Source organism: Gymnoscopelus braueri (assembly GCF_963280865.1).
Source record: "Gymnoscopelus braueri genome assembly, chromosome: 2".
In the NCBI taxonomy this organism is placed as follows: Eukaryota; Metazoa; Chordata; class Actinopteri; order Myctophiformes; family Myctophidae; genus Gymnoscopelus; species Gymnoscopelus braueri.
Genome location: NC_137604.1, coordinates 42,533,727 through 42,549,138, shown reverse-complemented (window position 1 = coordinate 42,549,138; position 15,412 = coordinate 42,533,727). Strand labels below are relative to the sequence as shown.

The 15,412-nt window shown below is 45.0% G+C and overlaps 1 protein-coding gene across 6 annotated transcripts in view; it reads right to left on the bottom strand.

Annotated features, from left to right (window-relative positions):
* gab1 (GRB2-associated binding protein 1) overlaps positions 1-15,412 on the bottom strand; it is a 64,442-nt gene that overhangs the window by 7,562 nt on the left and 41,468 nt on the right. For 5 of the 6 annotated variants that reach the window (XM_080414380.1, XM_080414383.1, XM_080414381.1 and 2 more), the window contains 8 exons: positions 11,986-12,114; positions 11,706-11,871; positions 7,829-8,051; positions 7,359-7,436; positions 5,839-6,521; positions 3,515-3,609; positions 2,855-3,161; positions 803-901 (listed from right to left, as the gene is read on the bottom strand). In XM_080414380.1, the coding sequence (XP_080270506.1) occupies positions 803-901; positions 2,855-3,161; positions 3,515-3,609; positions 5,839-6,521; positions 7,359-7,436; positions 7,829-8,051; positions 11,706-11,871; positions 11,986-12,114 (1,780 nt within the window). The remainder of the gene's footprint in view (positions 1-802; positions 902-2,854; positions 3,162-3,514; positions 3,610-5,838; positions 6,522-7,358; positions 7,437-7,828; positions 8,052-11,705; positions 11,872-11,985; positions 12,115-15,412) is intronic. The other variant, XM_080414384.1, reaches the window with a different exon arrangement.

Genomic DNA, 15,412 nt, shown 5'->3' with positions numbered 1-15,412 from the left:
CCAGAATCAAACATACTGCACCTTGTGTGAGTCTAAAATAACATTGATTATGATCTTTTCGGATACCTACAGTAGGTTCCAATTAATACAGGTTTAGTGTTGTAAGTGGCAAAAATAGACAGTATTAACCACATTAACCGTGGCATCTCTATTTTGGGAAAATTCATCTACTACGACAAATAATATAGGGCTTAAATGGTTAAAGCATGGGAGGGATCATACAAAATATACGTTAAGTTCATTTTATTCCAAGGTGCTGTACGGCTGATCTTCATGTTTGGCAACCATCTACAGTATATATTATGAACAAACATAAACCAGGAACCACAGTTAATGGACTTTTGAATAACTGGACTTACCACTTGGATTAGAAAGATGTATAATGTATGATGTCTACACTCATCCAATGATTCAATGATGAGATGGGGAATTGGGGATAATTTAACATATCTTCAACCCAGCTGGGTACCAGTGGCGAGATCTAAACCTCAAAGACTCAACTCAACTTGAATTGACCTCTGGTTGTTTTGATGTGTCGAGTTCATTTTAGATATAACAGAAATTAAAAGGGATATCCCCCAGTGCAGTGAGTGCACCACTTCCAGGCCAGCATGCATAAAGTTGTGTTCTCTTTTGATGTGTTGAGTTCCTTTTAGATAGAACTTTAGATAGAAGAAATTAAGAGGGCTCTCCCACAGTGCATCATTTCCAGCATGCATAAGGTCGTGTTGAATTGGACAAAGAATGAAGAGTTGTGTTTCAAGTTCACAATGCCAGTTTGGAGGTCGTTCGGGGTACCTACCCTTGCGTCGTCCCCTGGGGAATTCCCCTATGGTCTGAGAGTCCGTTCGCTCTAAACCGACACCTTTCGCTCTTATAATTTTAGGACTCTGACTTGGACCTGATTGGTGAAAGAAGACTTGGCTCATTACAAAAAGAAAAGAAAATCATTACAACAAAGTTCATCCCTATTCTAACCCCAATTGAACGATGCCATGCAAAGCGAGAGAGAGAACATTGCTGAACAACAAACCTGCACCACCACCTCCCTCCCAGCCCTCCCCCCTAATCAGCCCTTTACAAGGCAAGATTGTCAACTCTATTGTCATGGCAACAGCAGACTTCAAAACACCCCGACATGCACCCCACTCCATGCATCATGGCTTCCCTGCATACAAAGCCTGACATCAGCACTGCATGCACAATGAGCTGTGTGAACAATGACAATACATCGACAAAGCCATTTATGAGAGTATCACATCCACAACATGTAAAGTACACTAACTCTAACTGGGCAGGGGACATAGGTTTACCTTTAATATAATTTGTGTGTAGTTCTATCAAAACTAAAAAAAATCAACACCACACACGTCCCAAGCTAAAAACCCAAGATAATACACTGCAGTGTGACCCAGTGTCAAAGCCATTACAGAGCAGAGTGTGTTTGGATTTATGCTTAGTTGCACACCGGTGTCACACACCAAAAATAGAGGATTACAAGCTCAACATGTCTCAGTGCACAGCGTTGTGAGCTTGTAGATCCGCTATTTTCAGTGTGTGACTGCCGCGACATGATGCATAACAAAGTATGCTGTACAATTGACAAGATTTGGTTGACACAAACAAGTCAGGCAGGCAGACAGACAGGCAGACAGGCAGACAGACACATGGGAGATGGCATGGGCAGATAGCAGTGTGGTAGTCAGATGCATGGCTCATGGTACAAAAAAATCCATAGGAGACAAACAAAGGGATTGATCCCCAAGATACAACCTAAACCTGGTAACACTTCAGTGCACTTATTTTAAAGTGCACTTCTTTTATTCATGAACATGACCAGGGCTAAAGTGAGCCGAGATCCTGCTCTTTAGGATCTGCCATAATCTAAAAATGGCATTAGGTTTGCCTGTGAATTTGAGTCTAAATCTCTCATCCTCTCTCTTTCACTCCTGGCATCTCTCTGGACAGGCTGTAATTCTCCTTCCTCACTGCTAGGTCTCTCATCAAAGCCTCCATTCAGGCAGATGGGACAATGGGGACGGAGGTGACCACTCTGGCCTTCAGGCGCTCCATGGCACGGCCCCTACCCCCTCCTGTCCCCCTCCAAAACAGACCACGGGGCCTCCCGAGCCTCAGACAAAAGTGCCTTTGACAAGGGGGGCTAAATGTGTTGGAATGGGAGATGACGTGGCAAGCATTGAACCCAATTCAGCAGGAGGTAAAACAGGCAGTGTGTGGACCGGTCAAGGACAGGCCTAAAGGGAGGCAGCGGCGGTATTTTCGGGATGCTGGACACAACTGGTGCAGGGTTGGCCAGATTTACCCGACAATTTTTTAATAATATGAAGTGGCACAGTTACCGGAGGCTCTGTTATGGTAATGGGACCCTTGTGTCTTGGCCGTACCTGATGGTGTGTTCAGTGTATCCGTTTTTAACTCAAGCCATAAGGCTTGTAGAAAGTTTCTTCTCTATTCCAACATATGATGACGCTTGAGAAACTGAGCAGAGACAATGGAATCTAAAAACAGGTTTTTTTGACCATGAGCCAGCACTCCACAGAAACACAGCTGAGTGTCAGATGACAGATGCAAGGAGGGGGAAACCAGTAAACATATAGCAGTACACCACCCAACAGCTATGGAAAAAACATTAAACACCCCCCCCCACACACACACACACACACACACACACACACACACACACACACACACACACAAGCATGCCTACACAGCTAAATCCAAAGTGTTAATTTAACTCTGAGTGAAAAAAATATGAAGGTCAATTTCTACTCACTCAAAGTTAAATGAACACTCCGGATTTTGCTGTGCACACACACACCGATATTCCACTCACCTTTGCGGTCAGGTTTGAGGTTGCGGTCGACAGGTGGGGGCTGGCACTCGCTGATGAGCATAGGCCGCCGAGGTGGGGTCTTAGGGCTGGCGCGAAAGCCCATGTGGGCAGGTGGAGGGACCTGTTTACCCAGGGAGGAGAACTCGACCGTGCCTGGGGTCATGGGGACATAGTTGGGCTCCTGGATGGGGTCCTGCAGGTTGCCAGAGTGGTGGTGTGATGGGGAATTGGCGCCCACCATGGGCACATAGTTCTGATCCATCTCTTCAGTGGACTGGCTACCCACTGGCATCATGCCTTTGTTTTTCTGTGGAGGTTGAAGACATAGGTAAACACACGCACACAAACATATAATGCAACCAAACACAGAAAATAGACACTTGTATAGTACATGGAAGCATGCACAAACCCACACATGCACGCAAGCGCACACCCACCCACACAAACACGGCAACAGGTCACACACACACACACACACACACACACACACACACACACACACGCACACATACGCACACGCACACGCATCAACCGATGTAAGCGTTTCTGTCAGTCTCTGTCAATCCACTTTAAGCCTCGAGGCGCTATGCTCGTCTTCTTTGAGTTTCTAAGCTTGGCTCTCCACTGAACCAGAAAATCACCTATTAAAACAACACTTACAAAATAGCTGTTGAAACTTTCGTTGAAGTCAAACGAGGAGGTTTTGTCGGTGGGAAATGACCTGGGGATGTCGTAGCAGTCCTGGGATCCAAAATCTGAAAAGACACAGAGAATGGCTTGCAATCAGGGGTGTCACGATACACTCATTTTACGATACGATACACAATATCGGCTCGCAATATTTGACTCACAATATCGATACGATACGATATTATTTCATTATTTTCCTTTTTTCAATTATCCCATCATCTTCAGTTTGGTGGAATCTGAGTTAATAACACATAATAAATGTTATTTACAGCACTTGAAGGACAAAAAATAAAGTTTTACAAAGCTTAACACACGAAAAGAAATAAAATCATACAAGCTAAAGGGACAAGGTGAAGTAGTTCTCACTAACTGTAAACCACATTGTTTCAGAGGACGGATAAACACTAATAACAAATATAATATCAATACTGCCTCAGTCATACTGTTGCCATTTGGACTTTATCAACCAAGTGTAGCCTAGTTATTTCCAACAGCTCGAACAAAAAAAAAAGAAAATACCAGAGAGGGTCGCTTGTAATAATCTATGCTATGCTATTTTAGATTAGATGTAGGCATATTTGATGCAGAAAGGCAACATATAATTGCCTTGACATTAACAAATAAAATATTGCGATATTTCGCGACGTCACAGTGATACATATTGTCACATTTCAATATTGCGATATATCGTGGCACGATATATTGTTACACCCCTAATATATATATACGTTACATACATACCGTATATACACACACATAAAGGTATACGCCAAAATGTCCAAAGCAACACTAAACTCCATGAACTATAAAACTTCACCTATGAAACCACTACATCATCGCAAACACATTAAAGCCTTTTAAATGTTTACCATCTCACTTTCCATTTGAGACATTTATCCGTCCTTCTTAACCAAAGCATAAGTGAGCATTTAGGGTTTCGGTTTCTCATTCTCTGTACTAACTGAAGCAGAAATCAAACCCATGACCTTCCAGTAATGGGAGAGACTTCCCTGACTATCACCAACAATCTCAACTCTTTTCAGGATTCAACACACATTCAATTAAGCACTTGGGCTGGAGCCTCTAATGTCCACTGTTGTTGTGTTCTTTCCCTGGTCATTAGCCATTCACGCTAATGTAATTCACTCACACACAACCACAAAGAGCTCAGTGGTAACAACAAAAGGCAAAGAAGACTGCTAAGATAAGGATATGAGACTAAATTCTGCTGTGTAGGCCAGTTGGCTTTGCAGGCACCAACACTTTCGGAGCTGGGGGTTCCATTTCCTGTATATTTCAATGGTTACAGCATGTCACTAATGCAATGAGGGTTGGGGGTTAAGTTTCTTTTGTAATAAAGTTGATAGGGGATCATGGCACCATCACCACATAGGACGGTTCCCAATAACTGGGATCATTCATGCTACAAATGTAGGTGCACATGGCACTGACATGCAGTGTGGATAAAAGTGTAGTGTACATCAAGATATAGCCTATAAAGTATGTTCTGTATACTAAATATTAATACAAATTGCTGGAGAAAAAAAACCTACAAGATAAACAACATTTACTCTTTATATAGTTAGTTTCACAGCTTCCAGAAGCACTAAGTACATGCTGTGTCAGCACTTGCTGGAGTAATGTTGACCTCAGGTCCTCTCTCACTTTTGTAAATAATAATCCTCCATCCAGTGGATTTGTTAGTGTGGTGATGTTTCTTACCAGCAGGGGGGGCAACCCTTGTTTCCTTTTTAGAATTAGCTGCCCACCCCTGAGCTCACTCAAAATCAACACCTTTGTTGCTCAGGTTGTACAGGGGACTAACAACTGAGTTTTAGTCATCAAGTCATCCTTAATTATAATTTTCTCATTCACTTGCATGGCAACGGAAATGTTTTACTTCTGCGAGCCAGATTGCTGATGATAGTTACACAAAATTCTATTTTGTATTTTGTAATTATTCTAACGACAAAATATTCTTTGTTGACTGTAAGGAGCATGAAACTTATGGAACTTATCATGAAACGTATGATGGCTGCGCTGTTACAGCAGTTGTCATAAGCATGTCACTGTTTTCATGATCAATGGCATGCTGAATAACAGCACACAGTAATGTGTGTGGTCATTTGTAGTCTTTTCAGCTGAACCACTTAAACCCTATATACTTGGTCCCCTCCTTTTTTCCCTCAACACCAAATCTCTTCGCCAGAAATAGCACATCTACAAGCTCACAACGTGTCGCAACGTGTCGCGACAACATAGCTGCACACTATATCCGCTTGGTCGCCATGTACCTCTTCGTATGCGTGTGGAATCTGCAGTGCCGATAGTGTTGCTGCGCAGCGCCTTGCTCCCCGCGCTGGTCGGAACGCAGTAGTTCCCGTCCGTCTCCGAGGCCGAGCGTGGCACACAGTAGGTGTCCGTGGGCGATCGCTCCGCAGGGGGCGGAGGGGGCCCCGAGGAGGAGCTGAGCGACGGCTTGGGTGGTCTGGGCGGCGGCACCACGTCTACCCCGCCTTCCATACTTCCTCCACCGGCTGAGGCAGACAAGGTGCGGGGCACCATGTATGTGCTGTTGGCACCAGGCGTGGGTGGGATGTCGTAGCTTATGGAGAGGTTGCGAATCTGCGCCTCCATGGAGGGCTTCCGCGATGGCGTGTTGAACACGTACAGTTCCGACTGGTCCCCTCCCTCGGGGAGAGGCGGGGAGGAAGCGGACTTGGGGAGTAGCACCGTGTCCTGAGAGTAGCTACGTGGCAAGTGGTAGAGGCCGGCGTCGTTGGAGAGGGAGGCGCCGCGGGACGGAGGAGAGTCGTAGATGGAGGAGGCGGAGGCCGGAGCCGGGTGCTGGGCGAAGAAGCCGTTGTGCGAGGCGTGCTTGGCGGAGGAGGTGGAGGAAGTGGGGGTGCGGTGGGAGGGCAGGTTGTCGTTCAGGTCCGTCTCTGAAGAGGTAGACTTGGAACACTCAGCGTGGGCTCTGAGAACAGAACACAAGCACAGCAGAAGAGTTAGAGATCCACAATCGAATAGTTACAGTATTATACGTTTTTACATTCCATCCATATATCTCATGTTCAGAGCAGCTACTGTACTACTACTGTACCTACTACAACTGCAGCCAAAGAAGAACAAGTCAAAGCCATGTGCCAGTGCCTCAAGCAGATTATTTTAGAAACAACACTTTTTGCAAACCATAGTAAGTTAATTAATTCTTGATGGCTCGGGATGGAATAGACCTCACACATGGTTTAAACGTGCAGGAAAGAACAAAGGTAATGCAACATCAGTGACAACACTCTCACTCACTTCCTCCTTTGGTGTTTAAGGGCGTTACGGTATAACATTGTCAAACACACCAAAACACTGTACTTGCGAGTATGTGTGCACATGCTATATGCACATGTGTGTTCAACTGTCCCTGTGCAATCATTTGATGTGTATTTATGTGTATATGTAGAATGTGGCTGCATGGGGTGATTTGATGTGCACATGTAAATGTGTTGGTGTGTACCTACAGTATGTATGTGCAATGTGTCTATGTATGCACGTATTATTGTGCATTCATTTCATGCTTTTGTATGCATAATCATGGGTGTGGGCCCCTGTAACTATGTGTATATGTACTGTATATGTTTGTGGGTTAGTGTGTTTGTGTGTGCATATGCATCTCTGTGTGTGTGTGTGTGTGTGTGTGTGTGTGTGTGTGTGTGTGTGTGTGTGTGTGTGTGTGTGTGTGTGTGTGTGTCTATTTGTCTGTCTAGACATGGAACACTCCACACAGCAGGCCGTTCCAGCTGGGAGGCTGGCCACTCACAGACTGGCCTGAGAGGGAAGAGTCCTGCTCTCACAATCCTCCAGTAGCAAGTACACCTGGTCTGCCTCCAGCACTGAACTACACACAGTGCACGCACGCACACACGCACGCACGCACACACACACACACACACACACGCAGGCAGGCGCACACACACAGAGGAGGAGAGCAGCAGCATAGAAGGAAATGTATAAAAATGAAAATAGGAGAACAAGAACAACAGGTAGATCGGGTAATGGCAAAGAAATGATGAAGAAAAAGAAAAGATAATGGATATGACATGAACAAACTAACATTTTTAATTTGGGACAGGTCCCTGTCTCCCACAATAACACACTAATGTACACAAAGGGAAAAGGAACACCCACCCAAGCAGCCACACTGACCAACCCATACATAAATACACACACACAAATACCCCCGCACTCCTCGCACGCACACACACACGCACACACATCATACCCACTGACCTGTTGGGTTCAGGCTTCTTGCTCTCACAGTTGACCAGCCACAGGTAGTCCTGTGGCTCATCCAGGCTGGACTGAGAGTCCAGGTGGCGGACGTTCACAGGCTGGTAGGGAGGGGGCACATTCGTCAGCATACTTGGCCCCCCTGGGACCATCATACCCCCTTGCGCTGGGTGAGGCGGGGTATCCACTACCATCGCTGACTGGTGGGCAGCCTTGGCCGCTTCTGGAGAGAGAGAAGGGGGGGTGGTTAAAGAAGGCTTTTAATTGATGCTCGCATATAGAGTGACTCAGTGATACAGTACAATACGTTTCTGTTCATTATTACCCAGCAACCCAACCACGCAACCAATAGTAAGGAGTACAAAGGGCAGGAGCCATACACAGTAAAAGCCTGAGTGATAATTTAACTAATTGTAAATTATGTACCCTTACTAGTCCACTTTTACAGTCTCAGCGATAAATCCATGATTTTACTACGCAGTAAAATCCCAATCCGTTCATTTCCTATTTTTACACTATGACAATAGTAGGGGTAGCAGTAGTAATGCAAAGACCAGTGTTAAACATGGGTGTAGTTCATGAGTTTAAGTGTACCATCCCATATTGGGCATCTCAAAACACTGAAAGGTCAAAAAGTAAATAGCAGCAGGTTAGAAAAGCGGTTCCTAGTGATTATCAGGGATAACATTCCACTCAGTCACGTTGTTGTCACTTCACTCCATCATGTACCCCCATACACACCTGATCTTAATTGCCCCTTTTATTGTCTAATTCGAGTGGCTTACCATCGCCACAAAGAAAAGGTCTGGCTTCAAATCAGTGCTGGAGATTCATGATATGTTTGGCATATTGCCAATACATTTAATTGTATTTGTCACCGCTCTATGCAGTACAACTTTACACAGAGTTATTTGGAAACATTTCATTAGCTCTCACAGAGCACTCTGACCTGCTGTGGGTTGTATCTTTTATCACCGTTTGCCTTTAGAATCCCCCACTTCTCTCTCTATCTCTCAGACAGCTTTTCCTCAAGGTCTCTGCTTTGCCACAGTCATTTCGAGTCAAGGACCCTTTGCTGCATGTGCTGCAGTAAGAACAGGAAGGGCATAATAGAGATCCTAGCTGGACCCCCCCCCCCCCCCCCCCCCCACCCACCCACCCACCCACCCACACACACACACACACACACACACACACACACACACACACACACACACACACACACACACACACACACACACACACACACACACACACACACACACACACACACACACACACACACACACACACACACACACACACACACTCTCTCTTCCATAACACTCTTGGTTCCTTCATCTTCTGTTCTCTCTCCCCCTTCAAACTCAATTTCTCTCTCTCTCTCTCTCTCCCTCCCTCCCTCTCTCTCAAGTGCATCACCTACTTCTTCTCTCCATTTGTCTGCTGAAGCTATACATGCTGATTCATCCAGACAGTGGGAGAATGCCCTCTCTGTTTACAATGCCCATCTTCCACCTACCTAATATCGACACCTGCCATGACGCATCCTTGCCTTAGCCTCGCGTAGCCAGACTATATCACTGCGTGGATATGAGTCTGGTGCTTCTATTACGTTTTTTTTCCAAGGGGGCGGGATCAAAACAATGGCTCTGGACGCAATTGGTTAGACCTACAACCAACTACCAATCACAGTCTCCCATATTTTAATACTGGGCCCTGATTGGTTACCCACGTCTTCTGGAGCAGGAAATGGATTCTCTATGGAGCGGTGCCAGACCCAAATCGCAGAGTGCAATTTGTTTTTGCACTCGCAGATTCGTCTGGTCCCAGGCTACCCTTGCCTGGCTCCGAGGCCCACACACCACCACCTAATATCCACTCCTGCCACAAAGCACTCAGATGAGCACAGATAGGAACACTAGAAAGCATTTCAAGGTCACCTCGTTTTGAATAAGAACTGGTAGCTGCCTATCTGTGGGGATGTTTGTCTTATAAGCAGTCAAATCAGGAATGCCAATTTAAATTGTGGGTGCGTGCGTGTATATGAGTGTGTACAAGGGATTTATCAAGCAGGTCCAATAACTTGGTGACAGAAGGTGGCGTGAACTATGTTCTATCAAGGTCGTTTCCCGGCCAACGCTAGCTAGCAGAGGTTGAGACATAGTATTAGTCACAACACAAAAGAGAGGCTGACCTTGGAGCCAAGAACAGTCGCTTGTTGCCAGGGTTTGAGCTGAATTGGTGTTTGGGAGAAAAGGGAAAAATGACATGCTCCTGCCATACATTTCTCAGTGGCATCAGTCTTTGTAATTATGTGAAGCAAATGCCTTATGCCGTATAGCATTAGACCTGATGAGAAAGTGAAGTGCTACCAAAGGGATGTAGACAGACAAACGTGGAAGGACACTTTCTTTCGCCAGTGGAGTCATGACTTGTCATCTATCTTTAAATGTTTGTTTCACATTTGTTTCTTTTTTGTTATCTGTTGAGGGGTGAGATGAACCTGTAAACAGCCTGTGGTTTTGTTGCAAAAAATACGTATTTTTATTTTTAAACCACCATATTTTATAACTGTATTTTCAACCACTGTCTTTGGTTTTATGTTTTAAATCACTAGAAAAACTAAAACTAAGCAACCATTCTGGTTTAGGGGCCTACTGGGCTCAGAAAGAAAGGGAAGACAGAGAGAGAAGAGAGAGAAAGAAGAGAGAAGAGAGAAGAGAGAGAATGGGAGTGAGAGAATCAGAACCAGACAAGCCAGGGAAAGGAAAGAAGGAACCAAGTGTCGGTGGGACTGCAGAGAACACAATGCTTTAATTATCCAGTGCTGGGAACGGAGAGCAGAGAGGGAAATGTGAGCCTATCTCAACACACGGACCATTAGGCCTGGGCTGAGAACTCAACGGAACAGGCCCCTCATGGAGCTTACAACCAGTTTAGCCAAGTCCACCAGAAAGAAGGAACTATTTGAATTACACAAATCAAAACAGACCAATCAACTATATAGTGACTGGCATGTTGGCTTTGAGCTTCGCATGAATACTTTTTTGCCAGTCACCCTGTGGGGGAGCGCTGTTGCACTGCATGTTCCCAAACCAATATAAGCGGAAGGGGAATTTTGTATTCATGTGTCCACTGATGGGCAGAGTCTCCAGAGAAAAATATGCCCCTTTCCTTGCCTGGGAGCTTCTGTCCCTTGACGCAAAGACACAGTTGACGCAGCCTCATTTGATGCCCCTGGAATCAACAGGAAGTGGTGCAATGCTGCGTGTCAACAAAACCTTAATATCAATTTTCCAGTATTTTCCAGTATGTGCATAGTTACTAGCACTAAACTGGTTTGATTTTGATACCCAGTGGTGGGTGGAGTTGTGTGAATTTGCCTCTAACAGACCTGTTTAAGCAAAGTAAAGACAACAGCAGCTAAAACAAGGACTTGAGTCCATTTGATTATTTAGGTGTGCCAAAGAGCCAGCACTGATAATAGAAGAAGATCTATAAGACGAGTGGAGGTACAGTAGCCAGGATGTACAAATACAAGGAAGCAAGTTTGTTTTTCGAGGCCGTTGATGCAGTAAAGTTGGACCGTAGTGTGAATTGGCAGAGGGCAGTGCATGACGCATGCCAGTAGACAGCTCACTGCTACCAGTAGGAAGGTTAACAAAGAACATAATAGGGACAGCTGTCTTGATGTGCATTCGTCGATGCCGATATGCCTTGGGCTTTATGCTCAGCCCCTATTATCTAATGATGATACAGTTGTGTATTGATTTACTTTCACTGAAATATGTAACTCAGTGCACTGCATGAGACCTTGAATTGTGCCCACCCCCAACTGGAAGGAGAAATCTCTCTGACCAGCCCAGTGTCTTACCTTCATCGGTGGGGTTGAAGCCGCAGATGTCGCAGATGCAGCGCACCCACTTGTTCATCTCGTCCTCTGTGTCGGCCACCAGGTAGAAGACACGGTCAATGGTCTTGATGTCAAAGATGAAGCTATGCTCCAGGTCCTTCTTGTTGAACGTCAGCCCAGCATCCACCTTGTGTAAAAAAATAAAAAATTAAACACTTTACACAACACAAAATATCTCCCCAAACTGTAAATGTGAGCTCGTCATCAAGAGGCAGTGCAGGGGGTGGGGTTGGGGTCTTACCTGCTCACACAGGTTGAGGTCGATCACGCGGATGGGCTTCTTAGCGTGGTCATTCTTGTAGTACTCCAACACGTCTGGGTCGCCTGACAGACGCCCGCTGCGCAGAACAAACCACCTCTTCTTCCATGCCTGCAGGAATAGAGGGAGGGGGGGGACAGGGAGAAAGGTCATTTGTGAGTTCTCTCACATGGGCTGCTCCATTTCTGACTGACCACAAGTTGGCCCGGGATTTTGTCTCTACGACTTGGCTCATGGTTTGTCCCGGCATCACTGTGTGTTTTCAGTGTGTGTGTGTGTGTGTGTGTGTGTGTGTGTGTCTGTGTGTGTGTCTGTGTGTGTACTCCCTTCCACCACCAGCTGGCTGAAGCCAGACCTCACTGAGGCACACAGGAACAGTGGGGACCGGCCCGCAACCAGAAATATGTCTGGGTCGACCATCACACTCGCCACAGTCATAGTTTGGTCTTGCACCCTGATTGGGATGAACGGCATGATCCAAAATTGGAAACAAGTAATTAGTTTCCTTTTTCGTTAACAATGGGATTAGTCTGTCTGTGGGACCTCGTAGCAGACAGAGGAGTTAAATCGAGGGCAGACAGTGGGCAGAACATAAAACACACAAGGAGATGCTCTTTTACTTTTTACGCAGTAGACATGGTGTAGCTGACAGGAAGTTTTAGAGACCAAGTGCCTCTGTCTGGAGAACACTCCAACATACACAGTCTGTATCTCTGAAAGTGTACAAAAGGACCAGTAAGAGTTTATTTATGGTGGTGCAAGTACTGTGTACTTTGTACCACCATAGTCAACAAGAGGCCCGCTGTGGCATTTACAAGGATAAGCCACAGTCCTGAAATATTAATTTTATAATACATATGGACAATGAAAAATGTCTTCATAAATTCTAAATCTGTCCGTCTTTGAAAACAAAGGTCTGTTGTCCTGCACTTTCCAAATAATTACAAACTGCACATCTTCATAAGATTAAACCTTGGCATATTAACCCATTAACTGCCAGAGGTATTTTCATATTTTTTTATTGAAAAATTGAAAAAAAAAAAAGTACGCAGGAGCCGAGATACAGAATTTTTAAGTTTTAAGTTAACAAGGAAGTGGATAGGAGTCTAGATCTTTGACAAATCATCTCCTTGGTCTTTGGGTAAAAAAAAAAATTTCACTTCACGTAGATCTACGCGATTGGCACGTGGCGGCTTTAAATAGGTTCGCGTAGATCTACGTGATTGGCAGTGAATCAGTCCTGGTCAATCAATATGAGAGAGGGGAGAAAATAGTCATCATTCATTTGTACAAAGTGGCACAACGCCATAATACTCTTCAATCCAGATAGTTTGTTTTCATCCTGTAGCGTTCCCCAGCTTTACATCAGCAGCTGACACCTCAGATGAATTGAGACGGCTCGTAGCACTGAAAATGTCCCCGCTTGCTGTCAAACGGAGGCTTAACAGGCAGCAATTCTCTGCCTGCAAAACACCAGCAAGGTCGTGAACTCTGGTTTTTGCTGAGTCAGAGTAGTTAGGAAACATTTGAATTTTTGTGTGTGTTTTTTTCCCAGGAGGAAAAATGTGCTCTTGGCTAAAACACCAGCAGGCAGTTTTAATCCACACATCTCTGGGTTTTGCTCTAATGGCAGGGGTTTCTTTACAATGCAAGGTTTCCTTTTACTGACACAACTAAAGGGTTTGAGGCTGGAGAGGCTGGAGGTTGGGAGAACAAGGACACTTGTCAGTGGTATCTCTAAAGTAAAACTACAATGAAATCTAAATGGGAGATAAAAATAAAATAAAACACATCAAGACAACTTGTTGTTGAATACTATATATATAGAATATAGAATATTAGAGGAGATGGTATAAGGCTGACCGTTATTTCCAATGCAAGGGATTTCTTAATAATGCAATATTTCCATTTATTGATAAAACGTCTGACGACTAGAAGATCACCTGACCTCTACTATCCGATGAATTGCTGAAGAATTCCAGTAATACCACATGAACTGGGGAATACCATACATGAACTTGTGAATACTATACTACGGGTGCTGGTGCTGTTCTCTGACCAGTACTGTTGAGTTTGTAGATTGAGGGAAGGGAGCGGGTACAATAACAACAGCCACTGAGATCAGAGGAGTTGGTGAGCGTGCCAACACAGAGCAAGGAATGCAAACTAAGGCTTTGTTCTTGTATGTTTTCCTGTCTTGTTTTGTTTTTCTTGTTGGATGGGTTAGGTTTTTAACTAATTAACAATGCTGTGGGCTTTCGCTTTTTTTCCCCTTTTGGGTCCCTCAGCTGTTTTTCCAGGACATCCCTTTGTTAGTGGGCCAAGACCCCAGACTGGGTTCTGTGTAGGGAGCCATAATAATTCTTCCCCATAACAAACAGAGCAGGCGGGCTGAGAGATGTTTCGAGCACACTGCTCTTCTTCAGACAGCCTAGTCTGAAGCTGAAAACGTCGCTCAGCTCACTCAGGTGGTGCCAAATAAAGTCATCAAAGGGAGCTACAACGTGCAAACTGATTTTGCAGATATTAAAGTATAGAGCTGTCCCACTTTATGTCCCACATAACGTGAAGTCCCCCTACTATTGGGCCGTAAAAAAAGGCAAGAGCCCTAGTTTAACATACAAATACAACTTTTTAATAATTCACGCAATTTCACTGTGAGGTAAAAGAACCTGCAGAAGTACAAAGACTTCAAAACAACACCTGCTGGTCTTTATCCTAGCACACATGGGGCGTTCCTGAAGCTGAGGAGTTACACCCATCATTTCTGTCAAAGACGATCTCAGGACGGGATTGTTGTGACGGTGCCATGTTGCGGTCGGACAAAGAGGGGGAGTGTGGGACGGGGAACCTCTCTCCCCCCCCACTGAAACATGACAAAGCACTCTGGGGTCAGGTTACCCGCGGGGATAGTGGGGGTGTGGGGGGGCACTGGGAGGCTTGGGTTACGCCATGAGGACTGGCACCACCCCAGAATGAGAGAGAGACAATCAGACTGACAGACAGAAACACTTCTCTAGCACTGAGGCCTCCAAAGCTCACACACTGCTGCTGCTCCGAACTCCTGGATGCGCTAAAACATCGAAAGTTTGCTGTCTCACCTGGACCCAAATTAGTGTAAATAGCCGATCTACAAGCTCACGATGCATCGCATCTTGTAGATCTGCTATTTTCACTATTTCTTAAAAATATACATTCATATACTGTTCTGGAAACACTGCGCTAAAAGAACATAACTACTGACCATACAGGTACATACAGCAAGCAGAGATTTTAAACAGAGGGCATGTTTTTTTTAGGGCATGAATGGCACCTAGTGCCTAGACGAGGGTTTGTGTGTGTGTGTGTGTGTGTGTGTGTGTGTGTGTGTGTGTGTGTGTGTGTGTGTGTGTGTGTGTGTGTGTGTGTG